Below are 24,808 nucleotides of genomic sequence, written 5' to 3'. Positions count from 1 at the left end.
AAAATACAGTTGTAAAATCATGTTACTGTGATTAGAAAGACCCATTCCATGATCTAATACTTTGTGAACAATAAAAATCCAAAGATAACCACATGATTTAAAAATATTAAAATTAGCATAATGCATCACTGTGATGTGACAAGTTATGAAATTTCCATAATTAACTCTGGCTGAACATGTGTTCATTCACTAGACCAATTTTCATTGAGGGTAAACTCTGTGCTAACACTGAGACAGAAGCAATAAGCAGAGTAGTCATGCTGGGTACCCCATGAAGCACATTATGTAGCTTTGTATAGTATAGGATGTGAACGATAAGTTAATGACTTCAGAAACTGGTTTAATATTTGACAAATGCCTCAACAGCATGTCAAATTGAGTAAGAGTGCAATCTAATGTAATCATGACATGTCCTATGCTACATGGTTATAGGCGGCTTTCACATTTTAGAAAGATCTGGAGCTTTTAAACATTTTGTTTACACCACTATATAGGTAGTTTAAAAATAAGATCTGTGTAATCTAGTTTTTATATAATAAAGTAAACCAATCCATCTCAAAATAAACTTACATTTCAAATCATGAAGGTTCACTTTATTAGCAACTTGGTAAATGTGGCCTGTTTGCATAATTGGCTAGACCATCTTAAGTTAAATGAACATTTAGAGCTACTAGAAAAAGAGGGAAATATTGCCATTTCTATTTCATCTTTTTGTTTGTTTGTTTGTTTGTGTTTGGACCACACCTGACTGTGCTGAGGACTCACTCCTGCCTCTATATCGGGGCTTTCTCCTGATGGTGCTTAGTGAATCACATGTGTCCTCAGATCAAACCCAAATTGATTGCATGCCCGGCAAGCACCTGTTCATTGTACTATTTCTCTAACCTCCTTTTTATTCTTCAGGAAAGTTAAAAATTATTTTAATATTTAAAATATATTTTCTACCTCCTTGAATTCATATTTACCTACGGTCAAAAACTGTTAAGTATTTCCTACTTTTGAGTATGAAAACATTTAAGTTAGACATTTTTATACCTATTTTCCTGAAATGATTAGTCAACAGAAAAAATATCAATTACTTCTGATTTTCCTTTCTTATACATTGTTGCATTGGATATTAGGTGAGATTTTCCTCTTCTCTGGTTTTAATTTTTCTGCATAAGTGCTTTGGGTGTTTTCTATGGAAATTATTTCTTATCTTTCTGATAATAATCAAAGTTACTAAAAGTTTTACTGACCCCAAGGTACCATCAAACTAGAACCCAATACATGCTATGTACCTCTGGCAATGAAAGCAAAAATCAACTTATTGATTAAGTTCAAGTTCGGAGGCATATTTAGCACAAGTTAAAACTGGCATGAGCAACAAAACATTTGGGAAAATTATCACTTTTACTTGTACAAATCAGCTACAAATTTGAAAAAAAAACACCTTCTTTATCTGTCACCATGACTTTTAATGAGAAAAGCAATTTATCCCTGGACTGTAAGCAACAGACCATTTGTTGACAGCATGCAAATGGCTCACATTTCTGCAGAGAGATATCAAGGAAGTATCTGATGAGTGAATTCGGAGGAAGCTACATAGCTCCTTTGAAGGGTGTGAACACTGAGATCAAGCTCAGGGCCAAAGATCTAAGGATGTGTACCTTGTAAAATTCAATGACAATCAAATTACCATTTCATTCACTTTTGTGTTGGTAACATTCACAAAGTCACCACCCTTCCCCCACCTCATCTTTCTCTAGGGGACATCTCAAAACTTGGAGAGCTTGAATTTTGAATCATAATTAATTCAGTGTTTCTTTGACCAGGCAATATTTCTGGTGAGAAATGCCATCTTGAGATATGCAAGATGTATTGCTTCAGATGCCCCAGTATTGTTAATTGTAGTGGGCACTGTTATGGCTTTATGGCTTCAGAAAGAGGTTATGGCCATTGCAAATACATCTTAAAGAAGGGAAAAAGTACAATCAGCCAAGATTTTTGTCCAAACTTTGGAACTAGGCTGGCAAAACCCTTCTCACATCCCTGTAAAGCAGACATATATTTTTGTATTTTTTATAGGTGGATACAGAACAGACCACGAACCCCCCTGGCCACATTGAGGAATCGTGTAAAATGAATGTATGTGCTCGTAAGTGAAACACATGTACTGTTCCAACTCAATGTGTTGGATCCTAATGGACCTGGGTTAATCCTGTGTAAAAAGAAATTGATTCCCAGGGGCCAGGAATACTAGCTGACTAACATGAAGCTCAGATTGTGAAGAAAACCAAAAATGGCTTTAAAATACAATCTCTTCAGAAAGGACTCAAACTATACAAACAACTGAAAAAAAATCCAACTCTCAAAATGGAATAAAGGAGGGATGTGAGAGAGGTTTTGCAATCTTATCAATTACTGTGGAGAAGCAGAATCAGACATTGTCATACTCAGGAGTATGAAAAGAAGAACAGGAAATCCTTTTTCTACGGTTTGCACTTGAATGGATTCAAGCAAAGGGTGAAGAAGTGTATCATGTTACTGTTGATAGTGACTAACATGGAGATTTGTATAGATGTGATTTCATTTGCCTTGCTTGAACTAATTGGAGTGTTATGTCGAAATCACCTGAGCCTGTGCTAGATCAACAAAGAAAATGGAAATGTATACCTCAGGACTGTGTTCCAAGAAAACTTGATTGTTTAACATAGGTTTAAGAAGGCACTAGGATGAAAACTACTGCCAATCAGGGAAGTTGAGAAACAAGGAAACTTGAGAGAAAATAAAATTTAGATCATTATGACACTTGTTGAAACATAATTTATAATATTATAAAAGCAGAAGATATAGTATAGTGCATTGTATCTCACAGACATTTTACACAATTTCTGATTGAATTTAGGGTAAATCACATAAGTGTTCAAGGAATTTATGGCCATTATATCTATAGGAAATTGGCCTCTTAAGTTTGTGATCCTATGCATTTATGTATGCAGGGGAGGGCTTTTAAAAATTATAAAGGATGAATCACATGCATGAATTGCACTATCGTTACTTGCTCAATTGAAGATGCTGTATAAAGTCTAATTTTTGTATGGGTGTGATTGTGTGTGTATGCTTTTGTGTGTATGCCTCTGTAATTGGAAGGAGGTAAAATTTAATGGCTAATGTCTGCACTTTGATTTGTTACCTAGAATATAAAGAGGTAAACTGTCTTAAGCCATTTCATACATGTTGCTATTACTATAGTTTATTATTCATAAAGGAAATATTTGACAACAGAATGACTATTGCAAATGCTTTCTAACTAAATATGAGATTTAATGCAATAAAATTATTTAAATGAGGGTGGTCCAAAAATAGTGAGTGTAGGAAGCAGGAAAGACAGTTGGAAAGTCATAGACTTCTCCTTCAGGCTACTTTATTTAGTGACAGAGAATTTCAATCCTGGATGCTCATTCAGAAGAGACTTGGGAAATATTTATGTTGTCACTTTAATGTAAGTTTCTATCAATAAGTCACACTTTTAAGTGTATATTCAGCCTAAATTATGTAAAACATAATTGTTATTGAAATTGTTAAGATAGCAAATATTTGAAACAGATTGATATATATTTTTTAGTCACCACGTGCCATAACAGTTTTGGAACTACTGTTTTTTGGTATTTGTATTTATTTATCTTTATCTCTTGCTAATTAACTTTCTAGTTGAAATTTTTACCTCTTCTTTCTACGTGACAATCAGCTAAAGTGGGTAACCAATATATTACAGAGATTTGGGTCTTTATGCTTATGACTATTAATTGTAAGTCTACGCATTGTATAATTCTACTGTACGGGATATTTTTCTGTGGTCAAAATAAAAAATATCTACTTTATAAAATGCCTAAGTTTACTCTATATTTTCTCTTATGTGAGGGTCATGAAGTATATTTAAGTTAGAGAATTTTTATTATGCATCTTTCTCTGCAGTTACAAATTGAAAAAGAGCATATCCACATAGTGACAAAAAGTTGGTCAAGAATAGTCCCAAACATAATGGTCCTGGGGAAAATCTATTTAGCTAGGTTACTAGTATTGATGTCAAATTTTAATAAGCATCTAGACAACTTGACCTATTGGATACGTTTTTTTTTTCTCTTCAGGTGCCCAATGATGGGTTTGTAGTGCAAAATTGATTTTAATTTTATTTCAATTCCTAATTTCCAAGAGTTTCATGGCTATAAAATATTAAAACATTATATTTAATACTGATAATATTGTCAGAATTATTAACATCAAAACATATTCCATACTTTTCCCCACTTACATAGATCCCACTTCAACAAATGCCTTTAGATTATGTGAGTATCAATTTCCAATTGTCACTATTCCTTCCTGAGTTTTGCTTATGAAGATATAAGTAATAAGTAACCAAGATATAAGTAATCATAATCTGGGGTCAATAGATCCCTCTAAGTTTAATTGAACCGACTGACACCCTTATACAAAGTGGTTCCACCTGTACTAGAGGAATCCGTTTATGTCTGCACTGACATGAATGCACTTGGTGGAAGAATATTAAAGTGCTAGAAACAGTTTTTTTTGCTCTTTACTATCCACGGGTTGATCAGCAAATGTGAAGGTCTCAGTCACTTCAAAGGCGTTTCTGGACTTGAATCAGCCTGGTTGGGCTCAGAGATGGAAACACTAGCCCCGGATGTTTATTGCTGTGGGCACTTTCATCTATGAGTAATTCTCTGCTTAGAGAAGAAGCAACTGGCAGAGGTATTCTACAACTGTTATAATGTTACCATTACTGTTTAGTCACAAAGTGCATCATACAGAAAACTAGTATTTTTATTTTTCTTTCCAGCTACTATGCCAGCGGGGAAAGGCTGCAACACATTAGGAAGAAAAATAAAAGCATTCACATTGTGTAGTTTCTTTTTAATTTTTTTTCATGGCCATATATTGACTTGCAAAAATGTGCACTTTCATACTCACGAAGATGTCATACATAGACGTCAGTGGAGTCAAAGAACTAGAGACACAGAACTTTAAACTTTTTCTTCTCCACTTAGGTGTGCTAGTGGTAATTTACGGAACGGACTCGGACAAAAAGAATTAATTTTATCAATTTATTCTTTATAATCCAAGCACAAAAATTTATAAGTCTACAACTGGTAGGGCATTTGCCTTGCATGCAGCCAACATGGCCGACCCGAGTTTGATTTCTCCGCCCCTCTCGGAGAGTCCGGCAAGCTACCGAGAGTATTCGATATGCCAGACACAGTAACAACAAAGTCTCCAATGGAGACGTTACTGGGCCCGCTCGAGCAAATTGACGATCAACGGGAGGGCCTTTACCTTTACCTTTACCTTATTCTTTATTTTACATGATCAGATATTTAGATGGAAAAACTACATACTTTCACCTACTCAACTCCATGTCACAGTATCTTTTAAATTATCTTTTCTATCCTTTCTTCTTGCCACCATTTATTAAAAAATAAACAAAAAGGGCTTTTTTTATTTTTAAATCTTTTTTAGTGAAACACCATGAGGTACAGTTGTCACTGTCACTGTCACTGTCCTCCTGTTGTTCATCGATTTGCTCGAGCGGGTCCAGTAACATCTCCATTGGAGACTTTGTTGTTACTGTGTTTGGCATATCGAATAAATCACGGGTAGCTTTGCCAGGCTCTGCCGTGTGGGCAAGATACTCTTCGATAGCTTGCCAGTCTCTCCGAGAGGGTTGGAGGAATCAAACTCGGGTCGGCGATGTTGGCTGCGTGCAAGGCAAATGCCCTACCAGTTGTAGACTTATAAATTTTTGTGCTTGGATTTCAGTTATACAATGATCAAGTACCCATCCCTCCACCAGTGCCCATTTTCTACCACCACGGGTCCCAGTATCCCTCCCACCCCCATCCCCCCATTCCACCCTGTTTCTGTGGCAGGGCATTCCTTTTTTATTTCTCTCTCTCCTTTTGGGTATTGTGGTTTGCAAAAGAGGCATTGAGTGGCAATCATGTTTGGTCTATAGTCTACTTTCAGCATGCTTCTCCCATCCTGGGAGGATCTTCCCAACACCCTTTATTTGGTGCTCCCTTCTGTATCTGAGCTCCCCCTAGCATGTGTGACTGGCTTCCAAGCCATGGAACAAAATTCCTGGTACTAATCTCTGCCACTCTTGGATGCAAAAAGGGCTTTAGAGAGACTTGGACAAGGCTTGTATCTTGCATATCACCAATCTGGTTTGATCTTGAAATCACATACGGTCTTCTGAGCACCTCCAGGAGTAATTCTTAAGCATACAAACAGAATTAACACTGAGCAAAGCCTGGTGTGGCCTCAAAACATCAAATAAATGAATTAACTTAATTTAATAAGCAAAAAGCTTAGACCCTCTGCCCGATGCCTATATAAAGCTGTGGAAGAAGATAAATATGAATTAGTAATTGAGAAGTTGCACTCTGAAACAACCATCAAATTGGATTTACATAACTAAATTCCCTAAAACTGCCCCCACCAAAGCATTCAAAAATATTATTGATAATTAAAATGCATTTTATTTCTCATTTTTTAAATGATATTGAATGTTTCTATTTTAACAATCTAATCTAACTGAACTGATATTCATATTTCTTTGATGACTTTAAAAAATCAAATTTTATGAGTGTAGTTGCTGTGCAGGTGATGTATAAATTAATAATTAATGAATCAGTTCTTTATTAAATAGTCATTAGCATTTCCAGGAAGATGCTAGTACTGTCATGACACTCATTTAAAGATAAGGAAAACTTGATCAATTTGTCAAGCTTCAGAATAAGGTGTGGAACTGGACTTTGACCTCTTGAACTATATTGAGTTCACATTCAGCAGGTGGGTGTAGAATGAACCCTCCCGCAAATAAAACGCATAGCCAACATATTCTCCAATCTATTTAAATCTGGCTCTTTATAATAAGCATAACCATCGTGGAATTAACCAAAGTCAATGGGTCTCAGAAGTTGTTATTCATGATCTGAAATTTCGAACTATTTAAAATCAAGGGCATCTCCAATAATGAACTTTGTATGAAGATGCCTATATTAAGGCAATCACAAACTTTAGCATATAAAATCTTTTATAGTTCCATTTTGGTTTTGAATTGATGGCCACTAAAATCCCCCTTATATATGTATTTAAACATTGTCTTTTGTTCTACTAAGCTGTCTGAAATTTGCTTACCCAGCCAAGGGCCCTATATAGATGGAGGATTTTTTTCTCTGAGCCCTCGGAAATTATGTGATAAATTCTGTTACAATATTGGGGTACAGGTTAAGTTCTAGAACTATTAGAACTATTGTGTGGGTTTTTAGACTGCATATTAATAAACCTGAGTGTGATAAAATCAGCACATATGAATTAGATATGAAAGATATTCAGAAGTTTTAGCACAGAGTCCTGTTGAATAAATCTGTAATAGAAATTCAAAGGGAAGAAGAAAAACTCTTCTTTAGCTTGTTTTGTGGGTTCAAGATGCTACATATATATAGGTATATGTATATGTATATATACACAATTTTTATTTTTTTTACATGAAGATTTTGCTACTATAATGTAAGTGGACAGAATGAAATCTTTTCATTTTTGAAAAGAAGATCTACAGGCTAATGAGAATTGTAGTCCACAGGATAATTATTAAAATGACCCATGCTAAATGATAGTATATCACAGCTGAAAAAAGTGTACAACACATGGAATTCCTGGCTGGCTGGGTTCATATACTTCCAAAATTGTTGACCTTCATATACATTGCATTTTTTTGTCTATACTCCTTCATGATATGATGAATATAATAAGAGTATATAATAATATATACCCCATAAAGTAGTTGTGATTCTTAGATGAGAATTATGCAGGCACTATGTGTAAGACATAATTAGAAGGTCAACAAACACTGGTAATTTTCAAATGATTATTACTGTTTTTATAATTTACTATGAAAGTCAATATTGTGGTTGCTTATGGAGATGTTAATGAATCAAAATAAACTCAATATTACCGTCACACATTAAAATAAAGGCGACATTACTGGAAACGTAATGACAGAGATCAGAGCTCACAACATTTTCTCTTTAGCATGGTTTGAAACTCAGGAAAACTGTGCAGGTAGAGAATCTCTAGGGAAATTCGTAAGTTTCTGATCTGCTTTAATTCAAATCTCCAAGTTCTGTGAACTGTAATTTTTTTTCAAGAATAGATAAGTGAAAGGAAGCTGTGAAATTTGAAATCAAACCTTTATCACAATTCAATGAAAAAAAGTTGTCAAAAAGTAATTCTTGAAGATCTTTTTTATTCATCCACAATTATAGGGGAAGAGACTCCATATGATTGTGAGAAACTTAAAGATTGTGAAGTCTAAAATAATAAGCTGTTTATCAGATTATCATAAAAACTAAGTGCAATGCTGATTATGATAACTAAGACAGAATATGGTAGTTGCTATTTTTTGTGGACATTTAATAAATATATGGTAATGGTGTTGTTTTCAAAGTTCAGCAGGAAATTAAAAGTATGCTTATTTATTAGGTGATAAGGTTGAAGAGATCAATGGAGATAAAATAGACATTATTTAATAACTTAAAACTCAGTGGATTTCACATTAGCTATAATAACTGGCTAAACATATTGTAGAAAATAAAACATCCTGACTTCATATATTTTATTCTGTATTTTGGGTTAAATATATTAAGTAATATTTGTGACAGAAGAAGATGTAGGCCTTGGAAATGGCTCTGTTTTGAGAGAACACCTTAGTGTTATTTGAAATACTAAGAAAGTTAAATTGTGGCTTCATATTACGGTGTGGGGACTGAGTCTGTGAAAATAAATAAAGCAAACTGAGGGATTTTATTTTATCATATTCAATTATAAGTTCTAATAATTTTTACATTTTTTATGAAGAGTTAACTATTATATACTTTTATGGTCATTTGGCTTACCATAATAAACATTTGTATCGTATTTTGTATGAATTTCTAACGTGAAAAATTTCTAGTGAAAAATCATGTGATTAAAATGCTTTTTGAGACAGTGTTTTTTGAGATGTTATAAGGAGAAAGTGAATATATGTATGTATATTTACATATATATCAATGAGTGACTAGAGGATTAAGATCAGGGACATTTCACCCAGTTGTCTAATTGATGCTGCTCAGTGAAAATTCTGTCTTTGAAGCAACGGAGTGGGAACTGATTTTTCTTCGTTCTCTGTCTTGTTGTTAAAGGTAGGTCAGCAAGGATTTTTTGTTGTTTCCCCATGTGTCAGGATAAGAAGCAGAGAGATGGTGTATGTGTGCCAGAGAGATCAGAACCTGGCAACCTCCTGCTCAGATTTTTCAAATCATTCAGTTTGGTGCTTCTCTCTCTCTCTCTCTCTCTCTCTCTCTCTCTCTCTCTCTCTCTCTCTCTCTCGCTACACACACACACACACACACACACACACACACACACGCACACATGCTGCCATATAAGTACCTGCACCTGCTGGAGCAATAGCACAGCGGCAAGGCATTTGTCTTACCCACGGCCAGCCCAGCCGAGCCAGATTCGATTCCTCTGCACCTCTTGGAGAGCCCGGCAAGCCACCAAGAGTATCTCACCTGCATGGCAAAGCCTGGCAAGCTACCCGTGACATATTCGATATGCCAAAACACAGTAACAAGAAGTCTCACAATGGAGACGGTACTGGGCCCGTTCGAGCAAAATTGATGAACAACGGGAGGACAGTGCAGTGCTACAATGCTCTCTCTTTCAGAATGACACATTGTATTAAGAAACATTTAAATTATCATCTGAATCTTCAAAAACATTGTTAATAGGCATCAGAGGTATAGTAAAGCCAGTAAGCCTGATACGTTGCAGTTGGCCAAACTGGGTACTATCCCACATATGGTCCCCCAAGACCTTCTAGGAGTGAGCCCTGAGCACAAAACTTAAGCTTAAGAACTTAGCACAGCTACCTCTCAAATATACGTGTGTGTTTTATTTTTACTTGTTTTTTTATTTATCATGGTTCAAGAACTGTTTGCAATGATGCTGACATTTATGTTCATCACTTACACAGTTTCCTCTTCCAGTCCCCCAGACCCTTGTATATGGAGTGACCCAAACCCTCACACACATTTCTCTCCCACCTCCACCACTGCCAATGATCTGCTGTTCTCAGTTTAGACTCCAGAATCTAGAATTTGTTACCAACTGATATGATTGGTAGCCTTGTTTTGAAATCTTTTAAAAATACAAGTCTTTTCCCTAATCATCCTCTGAGTGCCTCATCTTTTAAGAAGAATTTTGTAAAAATGTTTATATACACTTATTTTTAGAGAGATCTACTTAAATGAATACTAGGAATTTCACAAATACAGCACCTTGTTCTGTTTTCTTTTTAATTTTCAAGAAATGCATTTTTAATACCAGGAAGAAATCAAGTCCATATTTTACACTAGGTCCTCTGTAATCATCCACTCTTGTTATCTGAGATTAGCATGAGGATTAAAGAGCATGAGTTAAGGATTATAAAGGACTGGTTGCCAAGTTGAAATGATACAAAAACTTAAAGTAATATAGCAATCTATTTTATGCAGAATGTTCTTGATACTAGTTAATTGGCAGTTTAATTAGTGTAATGTTTCATCCTGTGAGTTAAGTCACTGCATGCCCCAAGGGTCTATGACAATAATAAAGGAAAAACAAAACAAAACAAAAAAACCCCAAATAAAACCTGCAGCTTGAGAATTGTTGACGGATATCAACAATTTTTTATACTAAACAATAAAAAGCATGTACATTTTTCCTTTCTAAGTCAAGAGAAGCCTTTTTGAAAGGATTTTTTTATGGTATAAAAACTCATGAATTAAAAAGATATCAAATGACTATGTGAACAATAATGTCAAATGATGTACATTTTAAAATCAAAGTGACCTCAGATAAACGCCCAAAGGATTCACTTGAATAAAAAGAAAAAAATGCCTCTTACAATTTTGAGAAAAAAATATTTATTATGATGATCATGTTTTTGAATAATCATATGATTCATAGGACCTTACTAAAGGTCACTGACTTGCTTACAAGGCCTGCATTTTAAAAAAGTCACAATGGAACTCAGATTTGGACAAGCCTGAGGGGTGAGGGTGGGGTTGTACGTCTTAGAACTGATTTATTATGTGCATGACATAAAAGTGGTCTCACAACCTTCTCTCTTCCCAGTGAGACGATATCCAGATTATGTCTGTTTGTCTTCGCCACAAGAAAGGGAAGTTTTTGCCAAACCAAAGACAGTCTCCCCGCAGACCAGCTCTGCCTTTCACAAATGCAGAAAGAACGGCCAGTGTAGTTATGAATATTGGACTCCACAGCACCCCTAAACTGCTGGAAGAGTTCTTATCTTCACTGTTATGTTGCTGACACTTCAGAGCACGCAAAAGATAAAATATTTTGAGTGTCTGACTAATATCCCTAGATTTTGTCAAGTTTTCTTTCTCATGCACTGGAGTCTGTTGGCTGCTGTTTTATAGTGATATAATTAGACTATCCATTTCCTCTGAAGTTTGCAAGCCACATTAGGTTCGGAGGGTTTTCCCCTCTCCCTTTCAAAAAATTGTTCTGTAGCTGCTTTTGGCAGCTAATGTATGGATGCCATTTATAACATAACTTCGGTTGTTATGCCTCTTACAGATATTTTATTGTATGGAGAATTGTATTTATGAAAAACTTAAGTCACTTATACAAAATTTCATGAAGAAAAAACCATTTAGCTATTTTTTTCTCTTGACTTTTTTATCTAAAGAAGTAATTTGAATTTCTGCCTTTTCATTTTTGGCAAATAGAACAGAGATTATATTAAAACTTGGAGCCAGGGTTATAGTAGAGCAGACAAAACATTTCCCTTGCAAAAGACTGGTCTGGGTTGAATCCCCAGCACCCCATATAGTCCTCTGAGCCTCATCTGTAGTGATCCCTGAGTGCAAAGCCAGGAGATAGCCTGGGTAAACTGGATCTGGCCCTAAAGCAAAACAGATATAACAACAATAACAAAAGAAATTAAATAAATAAATGTATATGTGTGTGTATATATATATATTATATTATATGCATTGCAGCACTGTCCTCCCGTTGTTCATTGATTTGCTTGAGTGGGCTTAGTAACGTCTCCATTTTGAGACTCGTTGTTACTGTGTTTGGCATATTGAATACTTTACGGTAGCTTGCCAGGCTTTACCGTGCAGGCGAGATACTCTTGGTAGCTTGCCTGGCTCTCCAAGAGGGGCGGAGGAATCCAACTCAGCTTAGCTGCGCCAGCTGCTTGCAACGCAAACGCCCTACTGCTGTGCTATCGCGCTGGCAGTATACGTATATACTAAATATAAACATGAAAATATAAATAAATTAAAAATATAAAACTATATGGTCACTTTGGTAATATGTAACTAGTTGGGCACTCCGTTTTCTAAGACAAAAAGAGATAGTGCAGCAATTGCCTTGAATATGGCCAACCCAGGTTTGAATATGGCATCCCATATGGTCCCCTGAGCACTGCCAGGGGTAATTCCTGAGTGCAAAAACAGGAGTAAGACCTGAGCACCACTGAGTGTTATCCAAAAACAAAACAAACAAACAATTACCACAAATATCTGTGATGACTACATTTTTCTTTTCAGTTTGATTATACTTTCTTTTTTGATATATATTTTCAAGAAAATGTACATACATAGTGAATTCAATTTTTACTGAACTCTACAATATATGAGGTACTAGAGATGCTGCATTATAAAATATTAAATGCTGGGTAGCAGAGTTGTACCAATATCCATCTACTTATATGTACTGGTATGCAAAGCACACTTTTGTCCTAATTATAGGGGAGGGAGGGTGATTGGGTGACACCCACTAAAACTCAACACTTCCTCTTGGCTCTTGTGCTCAGTAATCATTCTTGGCAGCGCTTGCGATACTATATGCAATGTGGGAGCTTGACCCAGGGTGAGTTGTATGCAAGGCAAGGTCCTCCTTAATCACTGTACTACATCTCCAGCTCGCACAATTTTTGTTAGAGTGAGCGTTCTTCTTCGTTAGAACATTCTTCTTTGTTACCAGAATCTGTAATAAAACAGAAATTTCTGTTGTTACCAAGATAAATACGGAATTTTCAGATGCAATGACTAAATAAAATCAAGAATAAGAGGTCTGATGGAAGACCTTTAATGCCAAGGTAGGGTGGTATTAAGAGAAGCTAGGAAGTAAATCCAAACATATTAGGACTTCTGTTTCATGTTAAGATGACCCAGTGGAATCCTAGGAGAGTTGGAAATCAGACAACAGAAGTCTGAAGGATAGTGAAATGAAGCTCCTACTTTGTTAGGGGAATAACTTTCAAGGTAGTAAGGAAGGAAGCAGCAGAGAGGCAAGAAACATATAACCCAAAGAAGAGTTGGGTTGCTTTTTAATGAAACACATTTCTCCTAGACTTGGAATTATGTGACATTAGTGAGTGAATACTTTATGTGAAGTAAGTAGTAGAGAGGTAGGGGATTATTGCTTAGAAGTGCAGTACATACTTCATATCTATGAGGTGAGACACTGAGTTTGATCCCTGGAAATCCTGACCAAAAATAAACAAGTAAGTAATAGAGACAAGCAATCACATTAGGTTATCTCTTAGAACACATACAGTGCTTTGCCTCAAGAATATTTCCTTATTTGAAGATTTAGTATAATTAATAAAAAATTATACAACATATATATTACACACATTAGTATTTGATTTCTAAAATCTGTAGCCTCAGAAACTTTGAATAGAAAATTCAGTTTTCTATTACTTTGAATAGAAAATTCAGTTTTAGACTCTTTATGTGATGATGTAGCATATCTGCCTGACATCTCAGGATAAATACAAAGCATGATTTCAATATAAAATCCTTTTGTTCTAATACTGTCAAAAGAGGCTTTCCTTTATGCTGAGCTATGATCTCAGATGAAGTCATCCTAAGAGGTTCTCTGGCACTGAAAGCTAAGGAATCACCCCTCATCAAATCTATACTGTTTGGCCCTCTATAATGCTGTCCAAGCTATAAGCTGATTGTTATTTCATATAGTACTCAGACATATTTTTATTTTTATTTTTCAGCATATTATTAGATGTTTTTTAATATTTTTTTTAGCTTTTGTGCTTTAAGATGAAAAAATGTATGGTATAAATGCTAAGGATGTGATTTTCATAGTCTGTATTTCGTAGGACTCACTGTTTCTTTTGGAAATAATATAACGATTCATATGATTCATTTATAGTAAGACAGTTCTGGCAGTTCTGTGACAGTGAAATTTTAAGGATCATTAATATTGAAGGCACAGTCTGGAGCTACTCTTTTTTTCTCTCTCCTCTTTTTTCACCTTTAATTCCAATTAAAAGCTGCTCTACTAGAATGGATGATATCTGCCTGGATATTTTCTGTCTGATCTTTGACTTGCAACCAAGAAAATTCAGCTTCAATCTGTTAGTGCTAAAAGGGCCTATAGCATGCTAGGGGCTTTTTAGTGCATGATTCTGGTTGGTTTATGAATGATGAAGAATGTGTGGTACCTATATTGTTAAATTTTCTAACAAAGATATTCTATAAAAGTTACCCTGTTTTGTTGAATCCATTCTCAATATTCCATAAAAAATTGCACATATCCTATCCATGAAAAATATTTAATGCATGATTTTTAGATAGTTTTCTACATTCATTCTACATGAATTTCAAAGTGCGTGTTTATTATATTTAATTTTCTGTGAAAATGCATGAAATTATTCTATAAGTAATATTTAGTGTAATTTATCATGCAATTTAAAAATAAATAATTGCATTTATGTTTTAAATTTTATTCTTTTGGGTAGGTTTTGGGATGAATGTCACCATAAATACCTTTAATGCTATTACTCATAGTATGACGATTATAGCACAGCGGTAGGGTGTTTGCCTTGCGCACAGCCAGCCTGGCCAAGCCGGATTCGATTCCTCCACCCCTCTCAGAAAGCTGCCGAGAGTAGCTCACCCGCACGGCAAAGCCTGGCAAGCTACCTGTGACATATTCAATACGCCAAACACAGTAACAAGTCTCAAAAATGGAGATGTTACTGGGCCCGCTCGAGCAAATCGCTGAACAACGGGGGGACAGTGTTTGTTTGTTCTAATGTTAAAGAGTTTTCTTTTAATAATTCACTTAGTATTCAGAGTTTTAAAACTAACACTATTTTGGATGCACAATTACTAGGAATATTTTACTATTGAGTATATTTTAGGGTTACTTTAGTGTTTCATTTGACATTATTATTATTATTATTATTATTATTATTATTATTATTATTATTTTGCTTTTTGGGTTACACCCGGCGATGCTCAGTGGTTACTCCTGGCTTTGCACTCAGGAATTACTCCTGGCGGTGCTCAGGGGACCATATGGGATGCTGGGAATAGAACCCAGGTCGGTTGCATGAAAGGCAAATGCCCTACCCGCTGTGGTATCATTCCAGTCCCTCATTTGTCGATTTTGAATAAAACTTGTATTGATATCATAAAGTAAGGCATTACTATCAAATTATTTGCTCATTTTACTCATTGAAGCATTAATCAATGGATAATCTATGTGCTGGGTTAATTTTTAAGATTGCGCAAATCATTACATATATATATTTTTTAAATGTAGGAGTACTACTATTTATTCAGCCACTGATTAGCTGATTGAATTGTGCATGAACTCCACCTTACTTTTTTTTTCATTTTTTATAATTTTGTTTATTGAATCACCATGAGAGCAGTTACAAAGCTTTCGGGTCTAAGTCTTGGTCATACAATGAAACACCCATACCTTCACCAGTGCCCATTCTCCACCACCAAAAACCCCAGAATACCCCCAACCCACACCCTCCCCCTACCTGTGGGGCAGTTGATTTCCACATTACTCTCTCTCTACTTTGAACACATTCAATATTTTGACACCAGACCCACCATTATTATTTGAGATTTTACCCCAACACTAGGATCTGCTGAAAAGGCAACAGTAGACAATTTGTGTTCTATTGCTGGTCATGAATAACATGATGTCGCATGGCTGCAGTAGGGCCATGTGATTTTGAAATTCCAAAATTTTAACACTTAAATTAAAGGAATTAAAGGGAGGAATTTCTGCCAAAAGCCACTGGGTTTCGAGATTTGCTCCTGAGTCTCTGGGATTGTGGCCGTTGAACAGCTTGATCAGGAGCCATAGAGGCTGTTCGTGGGCGATGACTTGGGGTCTCGTTGGGGTGGGGAGGACAGGCCCGGCTCCACCCCCATCTCGTGAGGCCAAACAAGTTTCATCACGGTGGACCCAAGCCTGACTGTCCAATGGCCTCTGGAGGATGACTGCTACCAAGTAGCCAGGGGGAAGCAGGTGGAGTGACAACACCCTTTCTCCCTGGGGTGTCCCAGCGACAGTAACGTACTGTGGGGTCCGGACGCATTTCTACCAAAAGCCACTGGGTTTCGAGATTTGTTTCTGAGTCTCTGGGATCATGGCTGTGAAACAGCTTGATCAGGAGCCAGAGAGGCCGTTCGTGGGCGACGACTTGGGGTCTCGTTGGGGTGGAGTGGACAGAACCGACTCCACCACCATCCCATGAGGCCCTGCGTGTCTTATCACTGGGGGCCCAAACCTGACTGTCCAGTGGCCTCTGAAGGATGGTGGCCACTGAGCTGCCAAGGGGAATAGGCCAAGGCACGAAACCTATTCCCACCTGTTTTGGCCCAGCACCGGTGACCTACTGCAGGGACCAGATGCATTTCTGCCAAAATCCATTGGGTTTCGAGATTTGTTACTGAGTCTCTGGGATCATGGTCGTTAAGCAGTTCAATCAGGAACCAGAGAGGCCATGCCTCCAATTATATAGCTGAGCCGGAGGTGGTTTGTGGATGTGTTTCCCACATACCTAACTTTTGGCCATTTACTTTCTTGGTAAACTTTGCCCCAAGTTTTTGGGGTCTGGCCAAAGGCACAGCAGCAATTTTGGGGTATCTGGAAGTCTGAAGGCGCCATCAGGCTGCTGATGCACTCGCCTCACAGGTACAGTTAGACCTGCTGGCAGCACCATACCCCCTTACATATATATTTTTATAAAATAAAATGTACTGCCATATATTATATGTATTATATCATACTTACACATATTTTATATGCTTTCATAGGTTTATATCGTTTTTACAACACATTTTTTTCTTTGAAGACCGCCTGAGGGAAATAATTATTCCAAAATAATTACTGAATAATTTCTGTAGTTTAGAAATTCTTCTTGATTCTGGGAATCTGAATATGAGAAAGATATGATAATTGCTTTTAGGAAATTTGCTACTAAGGCAGATGTGCTCAAAATATAATAGAGAAAAGGAAGGAGAATAAAGAAATTTGGGAAAGGTTCAATTATACAAAGTTTCTTAGCTGAAATACTTACTAAATAATCTATATTTGCACTAAGGAGGAAAGAGAAAGGCATTTCAAATGAATAAAGAATAGTAATCAAAATTATGAAAGCATCAAAATACATGAATTATTTGACTGAACGTAATTCAGTGTAGCTAGAGTATAGGAACTTGAGTCAAATTTTTTGACAGTGATTGGGAAGAGTAAGTGTTTCAGCAGATATGGGCCAGGAATTTTATGCCTACAGTAATGTTTGGGTAAGCATTTGGAAAGTACTATTTTCAAATCAGGGCTTAACACAGTTATTGTTTTTGAATAATGGCTCTTCTGGTAGAATGGAGACAGTTTATAGTATAAAGGCTAGAGAAAAGGATACTCATCGGGGACTAGAACATTTGATTGTGATTATGATAAATGTCTGGAAACAAGTAAAAAATCCTATATACATAAAGACGCAGAATATTTACCATATGACTGGACATTGGGGATTTGATGTTTCTTTTAGGCTGTTGTGTAGACTATTTTGATGAGAATGTGAAATTTGACATGTAGGAGATGACAATTAGGGAAGGGAAAAATGAAATTCCCTGTCTGTATATCATAGTAGGTGAATCCTAGTTAAGGCAGATTTGTGAGACCCCCCAGGGTCTATAGAGAGAGGCATATGAGAAGGAAAGAACTCCCAATGAAGCATGAGAGAATATCACAGAAGAAAAGCAAAGGAAATGTCCTTCAAAGGTACTCAACTCAACAGGAAAGAAGAAATGTATCCCCCAAATGACCAATGAATATGGGAGTGAATTTCACTACTGCAGACCAAAGGGTAGGTTTCAAAGAAAGGTTCTGGTTATTTCTGTTAGCTGATAGCTAGGTTTTTACATGGACATGGACACACACACACACACACACACACACACACACATGTGCACGCATGTGAAATACATGCAAAAGTCATATATTCCATGCAGAGGTTGGTGGAGAAACATCAGGAATGTGTTTTCTTATGACTGTGAGCAGAAAGGTGACTGTCCATCTGGAAGATTCCACGGCATTATGCAGACTATAAAAACCAGCTCCTGGAAGAAGAACAGTGCAGTCTCCTGCCCCCGTGCCTGACTGCCCTCACCGCCGGGGCCCCTTGGAGGGGAGCGGGTTGACCTTTCCTTCCCGCCCCGACCAGGGCTCCGGCAGCCAAAGACCTCCAGGACCGGCCACCACCATGCTGAGACCACTGTCCGCACACATGAAGGTACTGGCAGAGGGACAAAGTCACGCGGGTTCCGGGGCTGAGATCTCCAAGTCTACTCGGATTTGGGCCAAGGATCCTCCACCCAAATCCTCCAAATTCCAGTAGGCGGGGGTCACACCCACCAATTGGCCCCCTGGCGCCCTGTAATCCCATCAGCGGCCAAGACTCAGAGACTATAAAAACCAGCTCTCGGAACCGTGCGCTGCATTCGCGGCTGTGCCTGACATCTTATTATCTCATTCCTACTTTGGACAAACTGGCAGGCTACCAAATGTAGCCTGCCCACACGGCAGAGTCTGGTAAACTCCCTGTGGCGTACCCAATATGCCAAATACCAGTAACAATGATGAGTCTCATTCTCCTAAAGAGCCTTGAATATAATCTCAGGGCTAGAATGAAGGAGACGTTACTGGGGCCTGCTTGAGGCAATCGATGATTAACAGGATGATTTGTGATTTGTGATGCACACTCAATGGAGAGCTGTTTCCCAGCTCTGCGGTCAGACTATCCATATAAAGATAATTTCGTACTCTGTCTTTGCCAACACAAGTCAAGATAGTGGAACACTGTGGCTTGTCCCAGAAAGATATCTCACTTCCCCTCACAACATGGCTCAGGACATTCTGGTTTTCTTTTGTTTGTTTGTTTGTTTGTTTGTTTTTAACTTCCTTAACACTAGAGTTCTGCTAAATTTGGGTGACGAGAGAATGAAGGGGCCATAAGAATGCAACTTATTTTATTTTAATATCACACAAAAGTGTTTCAAAAAAAATGGAGTTCTCATATAAATAACTTCATTCACAAAACATTGAGAATAGGAAAAATTTGATTTAACTCTTAGTAGACAAAAACCTAAATTCTACCTAGATTACCTTGTTTAATATATTAATGAATTTACTTTTCAAGCAATAAGATCCACTTTTGTAACTTAATATATTAAATTAAGATTAGATTGGGGAACCATAAGTTAGATTTCATAAGGTATACATGTAGAATGAAAAATGAAATTAATAAGAGCAAACGATCTATTCCAAATCCGGAGAGTCAGAACAAATTCAGATGCAGAGTAGAATTAGTAAATTATTTCTTCCTTACAAACCCTATTGGTGCAATGACTTAAACCCAACTAAGTAATTTATTTAATCACTATGTCCACTATTCAGACTCTAGAGAAGAGATTCTGAAATATCGTTAGAGGGTTGCATGCCAACATTTTACTAAGGAAGGGTAACATAGCATAGTTTTTGGCAAGCTACATTAAGTGGATTAGAGAGCAATTTGCTCAAAGAAAATTGGGTGGCTTTTTTTTAATTGAAATCTTATTTAGAAAGATGTAAGGAGAGCAAAAGGAAAACGTACATGTTGGAGAGTGATTGTAGACTTTTCCAGAGTGGAAAAGGCAAAGAGATAGACAAGCAAGCAAGATACAAACAAGATAGACAAGCACTCGAGAACATGGGCTTAAAGAGCAAGCAAAACCGGGTAGTTTTTAAATATGATCTACAAATTTCAATTAAGTTTTGAGGGAGTCAGATCTTAGAGAAGTTAAATAATGTGCCAGCATTTAAGTAGTAAGTTAATGATTTTTATAATAAATCCACATTTTTAACACTCAGATCAAGAAAATGGAAGAACACAAAAAGATGTTTTTGATGAAGCATTTGTAATAACTTCATCAGTCTGGTAGCCAGGTAAGATGATTACAAGTTTTGGGAAGCTAGTTTTTATAGACAGAAACATAGAATCTAAGGTGCTATCTCAGTTCCCTCACCTCCAGGAAAGAAAAGGAAACAGCAATTCAATGGCTGAAGAGTTGAGAGATATTGTTTTATTATTTTAACCAAATAGGAAAGTTGATATTGGTTCATAGAAGAAATGAAAATGAATTTCTATTGAGTAGAAATATCCCACTGGTGTAACAAAATCTTGGCGAAGGGAATCACAAGATCAAATGAATTGAATGAAAGGACTAGGAATTTTCTTCTGAGATACACTAGAACTAATGAGTAGAGATACAGCTAGATTTGGGGAGTAGACGAGGGGAGTGGGTGGGGTTCATGCCTGATAGCTTCAGTGTTCTCAACAGTGGGAGGTAAAATCATTTGTTGAATTACGGGGGTGAGAGTGAGGGTGGGGATGGAAGGAGGGTGTGGTGGGAACAGCTGCTGTGTGGAATGAAAAGATCAGCCAAGGAGGAATGAGTAATAGGGCTGCTAAGCAGCTTTGAGAGTTCAGCTGACATCAGAAATCATAAATTTGTAGCAGAGTAGTTATTCAATTTTCTCAGTAACTCTTGGCAGACCAAGAGAAGGAGGAGAGCAAGCAGATGGTAGGGTTGCGTTAGTAATGGGATTGGTAAGGCAGCTGTGAAGAAAGGTCGACCAGGGAAGAATCCATTGATTTACTCATGAAAGTGTGTCAAAATGTTTATCAGGGGATTTAAACTAAGGAGCATGAGAATGAAACGAGAATGGGAAACAGCTCGAATTGGAAGGGTGTTCCTTTGGCTCAGGAGTTTTGTAGGCCTGAGCATGTAGGATTGGGTGATTAGAGAGGAAACTTTTACAAGTCTAGATAGTCCACATTTTGAAACAGTTCCTGTTGTATAAATGATTGAGGATTGCCAAAGATGAGTGGCAGTGATTGTCATTCAAATACAGGGGCAAAAGACTTGGAAACTAAATAGATGTGTGAGTCATTCAAGTCATCTTGAAGAACAGTGACAAATGATAGAGGGAGAAAAAAAACCCAACGAGTAGCTGCCAAATTATTCAAGTGCATTGATGGAGCATTTGTGATTGCCAAAGGCTTAGACTAGTTATATAGCTCTTTTTGTTTGGGTTTGATAGAAATATGATTTATCAAACTAAGTTATCGACACATTTGTCTTGGAATTAGAAGGATTATTCCAAGAGAATGCCCTTCTTCTTTGACAATTTAGAAAGATGATTACTGTTTTAGTACATTGTGCAAGTTACATGAATAAAAGTCCATTGCAAGCTAGTTCCATGCATGGGAGCTTAATTAATATTGACCCTATAACTTTTTTCTATAAAATCATACAAAGTTTCACTTAGATATGATGACAGAACTATTTTAAAGACAAAATACTTAATTAAATCCGTAGCAAAAAGAAATTTCTTGACTCACTCTATTTATAGTCCTATATTTCTGATCACCTCCCTCACCATAACTTGACAGAGAAAATTTGGTGATTTTCTACCTTTAAGTGTCATAATCCTCTCCAGTGAATCCTTGATTCTTTTACTCAGCGGAGGCAGATCTATTAGGGTCACAAGAACTGGCTTTGTTAACACTAGGAACTTTTGCTGAAGTCAGTTTGTTTCTTTGCCTAAATACTAACATTTGGTGGTTAGTTACTCCTCCTTAGAGCAGTTTGTGTTATGACATCTCACAGGAATTTTCCTTTTACTCCTTCAAATCTTAAGTCTTTGCTTAAATTTACTCCTTTATTGCTAGCTATATATTTTGAGTCTCCACTGCAATTTCAATTGTGTGGTTTCCCAGGGTTATGTTTTATATGTCATTATTTTAGACGTGTCCCCTGGAATCCATATACAGCACAACTATGCTTAGATTTTCTACAAGGAAAGGTAAGAAGTCACACAGTCAGTTCTGGAGTTAGATTCTCCCTTGCTCTGTGAATAGTCTGAAAAAAGCAAGTCTTACTGCAATTCAGGTTTTTGATCTCTAAAATGAGAAAAATTAAAGATACGTAATGGAGTTTTTGAGAAGATTAAATAAATAAATAAAAGCTCTAAATATGTGTGTCTACAATTTTACTCTGTGCCTCTGGCCCATGAATTTCTGTTTTATGGTCTATATATGATGCTATCATATGTGAATGAATCACAATCATGGATTTCCCATGACAGAAATAGAGCAGGTTCTTATTCATCAAATGTAAAGAAAATAGTAGGTATGTAGTCACAAATATTTTTAATCACTCAGGATTAGAGTACAAAATCAGAACTCTGTGTACAATTCAAAAAGGTCTTAAATATTATACTTCTAGTTTCTGGTAAGGTAACCAAATGACAGTGATAGCTTTGAGAACATTTTTGGAGATGGTGTGTAGAAACTTTGGGCTTCATACTATAAGCAGGAACTGCAATATGTTATCTAAAGTGTAATTAAAATAAATTACAAGCTCCCCTCATTTTTAAAAAAAATATCAGATTAAAAATAAATGCTAGGGGCCAGAGCGATAGTACAGTGTGTAGGGCATTTGCCTTGCACACAGCAGATCTGGGTTTGATTCCCGGCGTCCCATATGGTTCCCCCAGCACCGCCAGGAGTAATTTCTGAGTGCAGAGCCAGGAATAACCCCTGAGTATCTCTGGGTGTGACCCCAGAACCAAAAATAAATAAATAAACAAACAAACAAATAAATAAATAAATGCTATGGGCAAAACGTTCAAAATATCATACTTCCTAAGCAAACTCAACACGTATCATGATGGATGACATCATCAACCTAGGAAAGAGAAAAATTGGTGATGTTAGGCATGCTTTCAAAGTTCTAATTAATGAAGAGGACCATGAAAGCTACTATCTAATCACAAATCTTGGAAATCCCTAAGTGGGATGCTTAAATCGCATGTAAATCTATGGGGACTTGCAAGCAGAAGAAGTTAGAACCCAGGTTTTCCTCTTCTGCCCACTGTCATGGTGGGATACTTGGGAGGAGCCTACAGTGGCATGGGTGCTTGCTTTTTCAGCTGGTGTAGGAGGAAAGTGGGCATGTGGCTGTATCTCTGTGTTGGTGTCTGCAGCTCCATGAGCGAGTTTCAAACATACAAAATTTGTGGGATGGTTTGAGGAGATGCCAGTACTGACTAAATGAACAAACATATTGAAAAGATGTTCAAGGCATTCTTGAATTCAGTAATTTTAGACAGTCATGTAATTATTCAGAAGACCCACTAAAAATTGCATTTCCTAATAGCCAGGTTTTTTTGGAGAGGGGGTATGTGGACTTGTTAAAACTAATATGTTTGAATAACAACTTTTATTAAAATGCTGTTTTATTACCAAGTAAAGTCAGAACACTTTCAGGGCTTCTTGCTAAAATATCTTGTCTTCTCTCTCTCTCTCTCTCTCTCTCTCTCTCTCTCTCTCTCTCTCTCTCTCTCTCTCCCTCTGTCGGGAAAACTTAATATCCCCCCACCCCCTCGGGATACTTAAGCACAATTCCTAAAAGAACATAATTTGGCTGATTTCCAATTATGTTCTGGCATTCTTTCTCTCATATCTTCACTGAAAAGTGTAGATTCTAGTTTTTAACATGATTTCTGAATAAATTTAGCTTACGTTTCAACACCCACCTTCACTATTCACCCTCTGATCTTCATTTAAACTCACCCCCTGATTTTCATTTAAACAGTTACCTCTTTTTATGGGGAAAATAAATATAACTCCAGGTTCCAAATGGATAGAAGTGGATAAAAACAAATTGTGGAAATGCAGGCTCACTAATTTCTAGCAATCTTGTTGGCTTTAGAGAACAAATGTGTCATGTGAAAAGTTCCTTCTGTGCAGAAGAATTGGGTGTTTTACACACAGATAATTAGAAAATTGTCAAGGCATATGTTGCTTTTTGCAAACGTTTTTGTATTTATTGTTTTGCAGATGATACCAAAACTTGTCATGGTGCTGAGTTATGAAAACCTCTCAACTTAGAGGTCTTCATCAATGACTAATCGCTACTATTTGTAACCCACTTTAAAAGCAAATAAAACATCCATCTGGTAATTCTATTAATGGTTTCTATATTAAAATGCTTATTGGCTTTCAAAAAGAAAATGTGCAATTTAGGAATATTCATGTCACTGTTGAAGAACTTTTAAATATATATGGAAAAATAGAATGTATCACTTCTCATCCTCTAATTAAGTTTTGACCTTTTTAATAATTAATTATATTAATGATGTAGTTATATATACATATGTTTAAAGCTGTAGTTATTCAATAAAATGAAATATTAAGGCAATTTTATAGAGAAATAAAGGCAGAAAAATGATCATAATTGATCATTTGGATATAGAATTGACTTTCCAGAAAAACATTCACACTATGCTCCCTTCTGGG

At 36.6% G+C, this 24,808-nt stretch overlaps 1 protein-coding gene across 7 annotated transcripts in view; it reads left to right on the top strand.

Annotated features, from left to right (window-relative positions):
- The window catches only part of PCDH7 (protocadherin 7), a 447,959-nt gene that overhangs the window by 71,409 nt on the left and 351,742 nt on the right, over positions 1-24,808 (top strand). Inside the window, exon 2 of one of the 7 annotated variants that reach the window (XM_056125607.1) lies at positions 2,068-3,845. The exons of the other annotated variants lie outside the window; for them this stretch is intronic. Within the exon in view, the coding sequence (XP_055981582.1) occupies positions 2,068-2,145 (78 nt within the window). The 3' untranslated portion in view covers positions 2,146-3,845. Of the gene's footprint in view, positions 1-2,067; positions 3,846-24,808 lie in introns of those variants that run through there. 7 annotated transcript variants of the gene reach the window in all.

Source organism: Sorex fumeus, unplaced genomic scaffold (genome assembly GCF_029834395.1).
Source record: "Sorex fumeus unplaced genomic scaffold, SorFum_2.1 ptg000055l, whole genome shotgun sequence".
Lineage (NCBI taxonomy): Eukaryota > Metazoa > Chordata > Mammalia > Eulipotyphla > Soricidae > Sorex > Sorex fumeus.
Note: the sequence above shows the minus strand (reverse complement) of the source record. Positions and strands in the feature narration are given on the sequence as shown.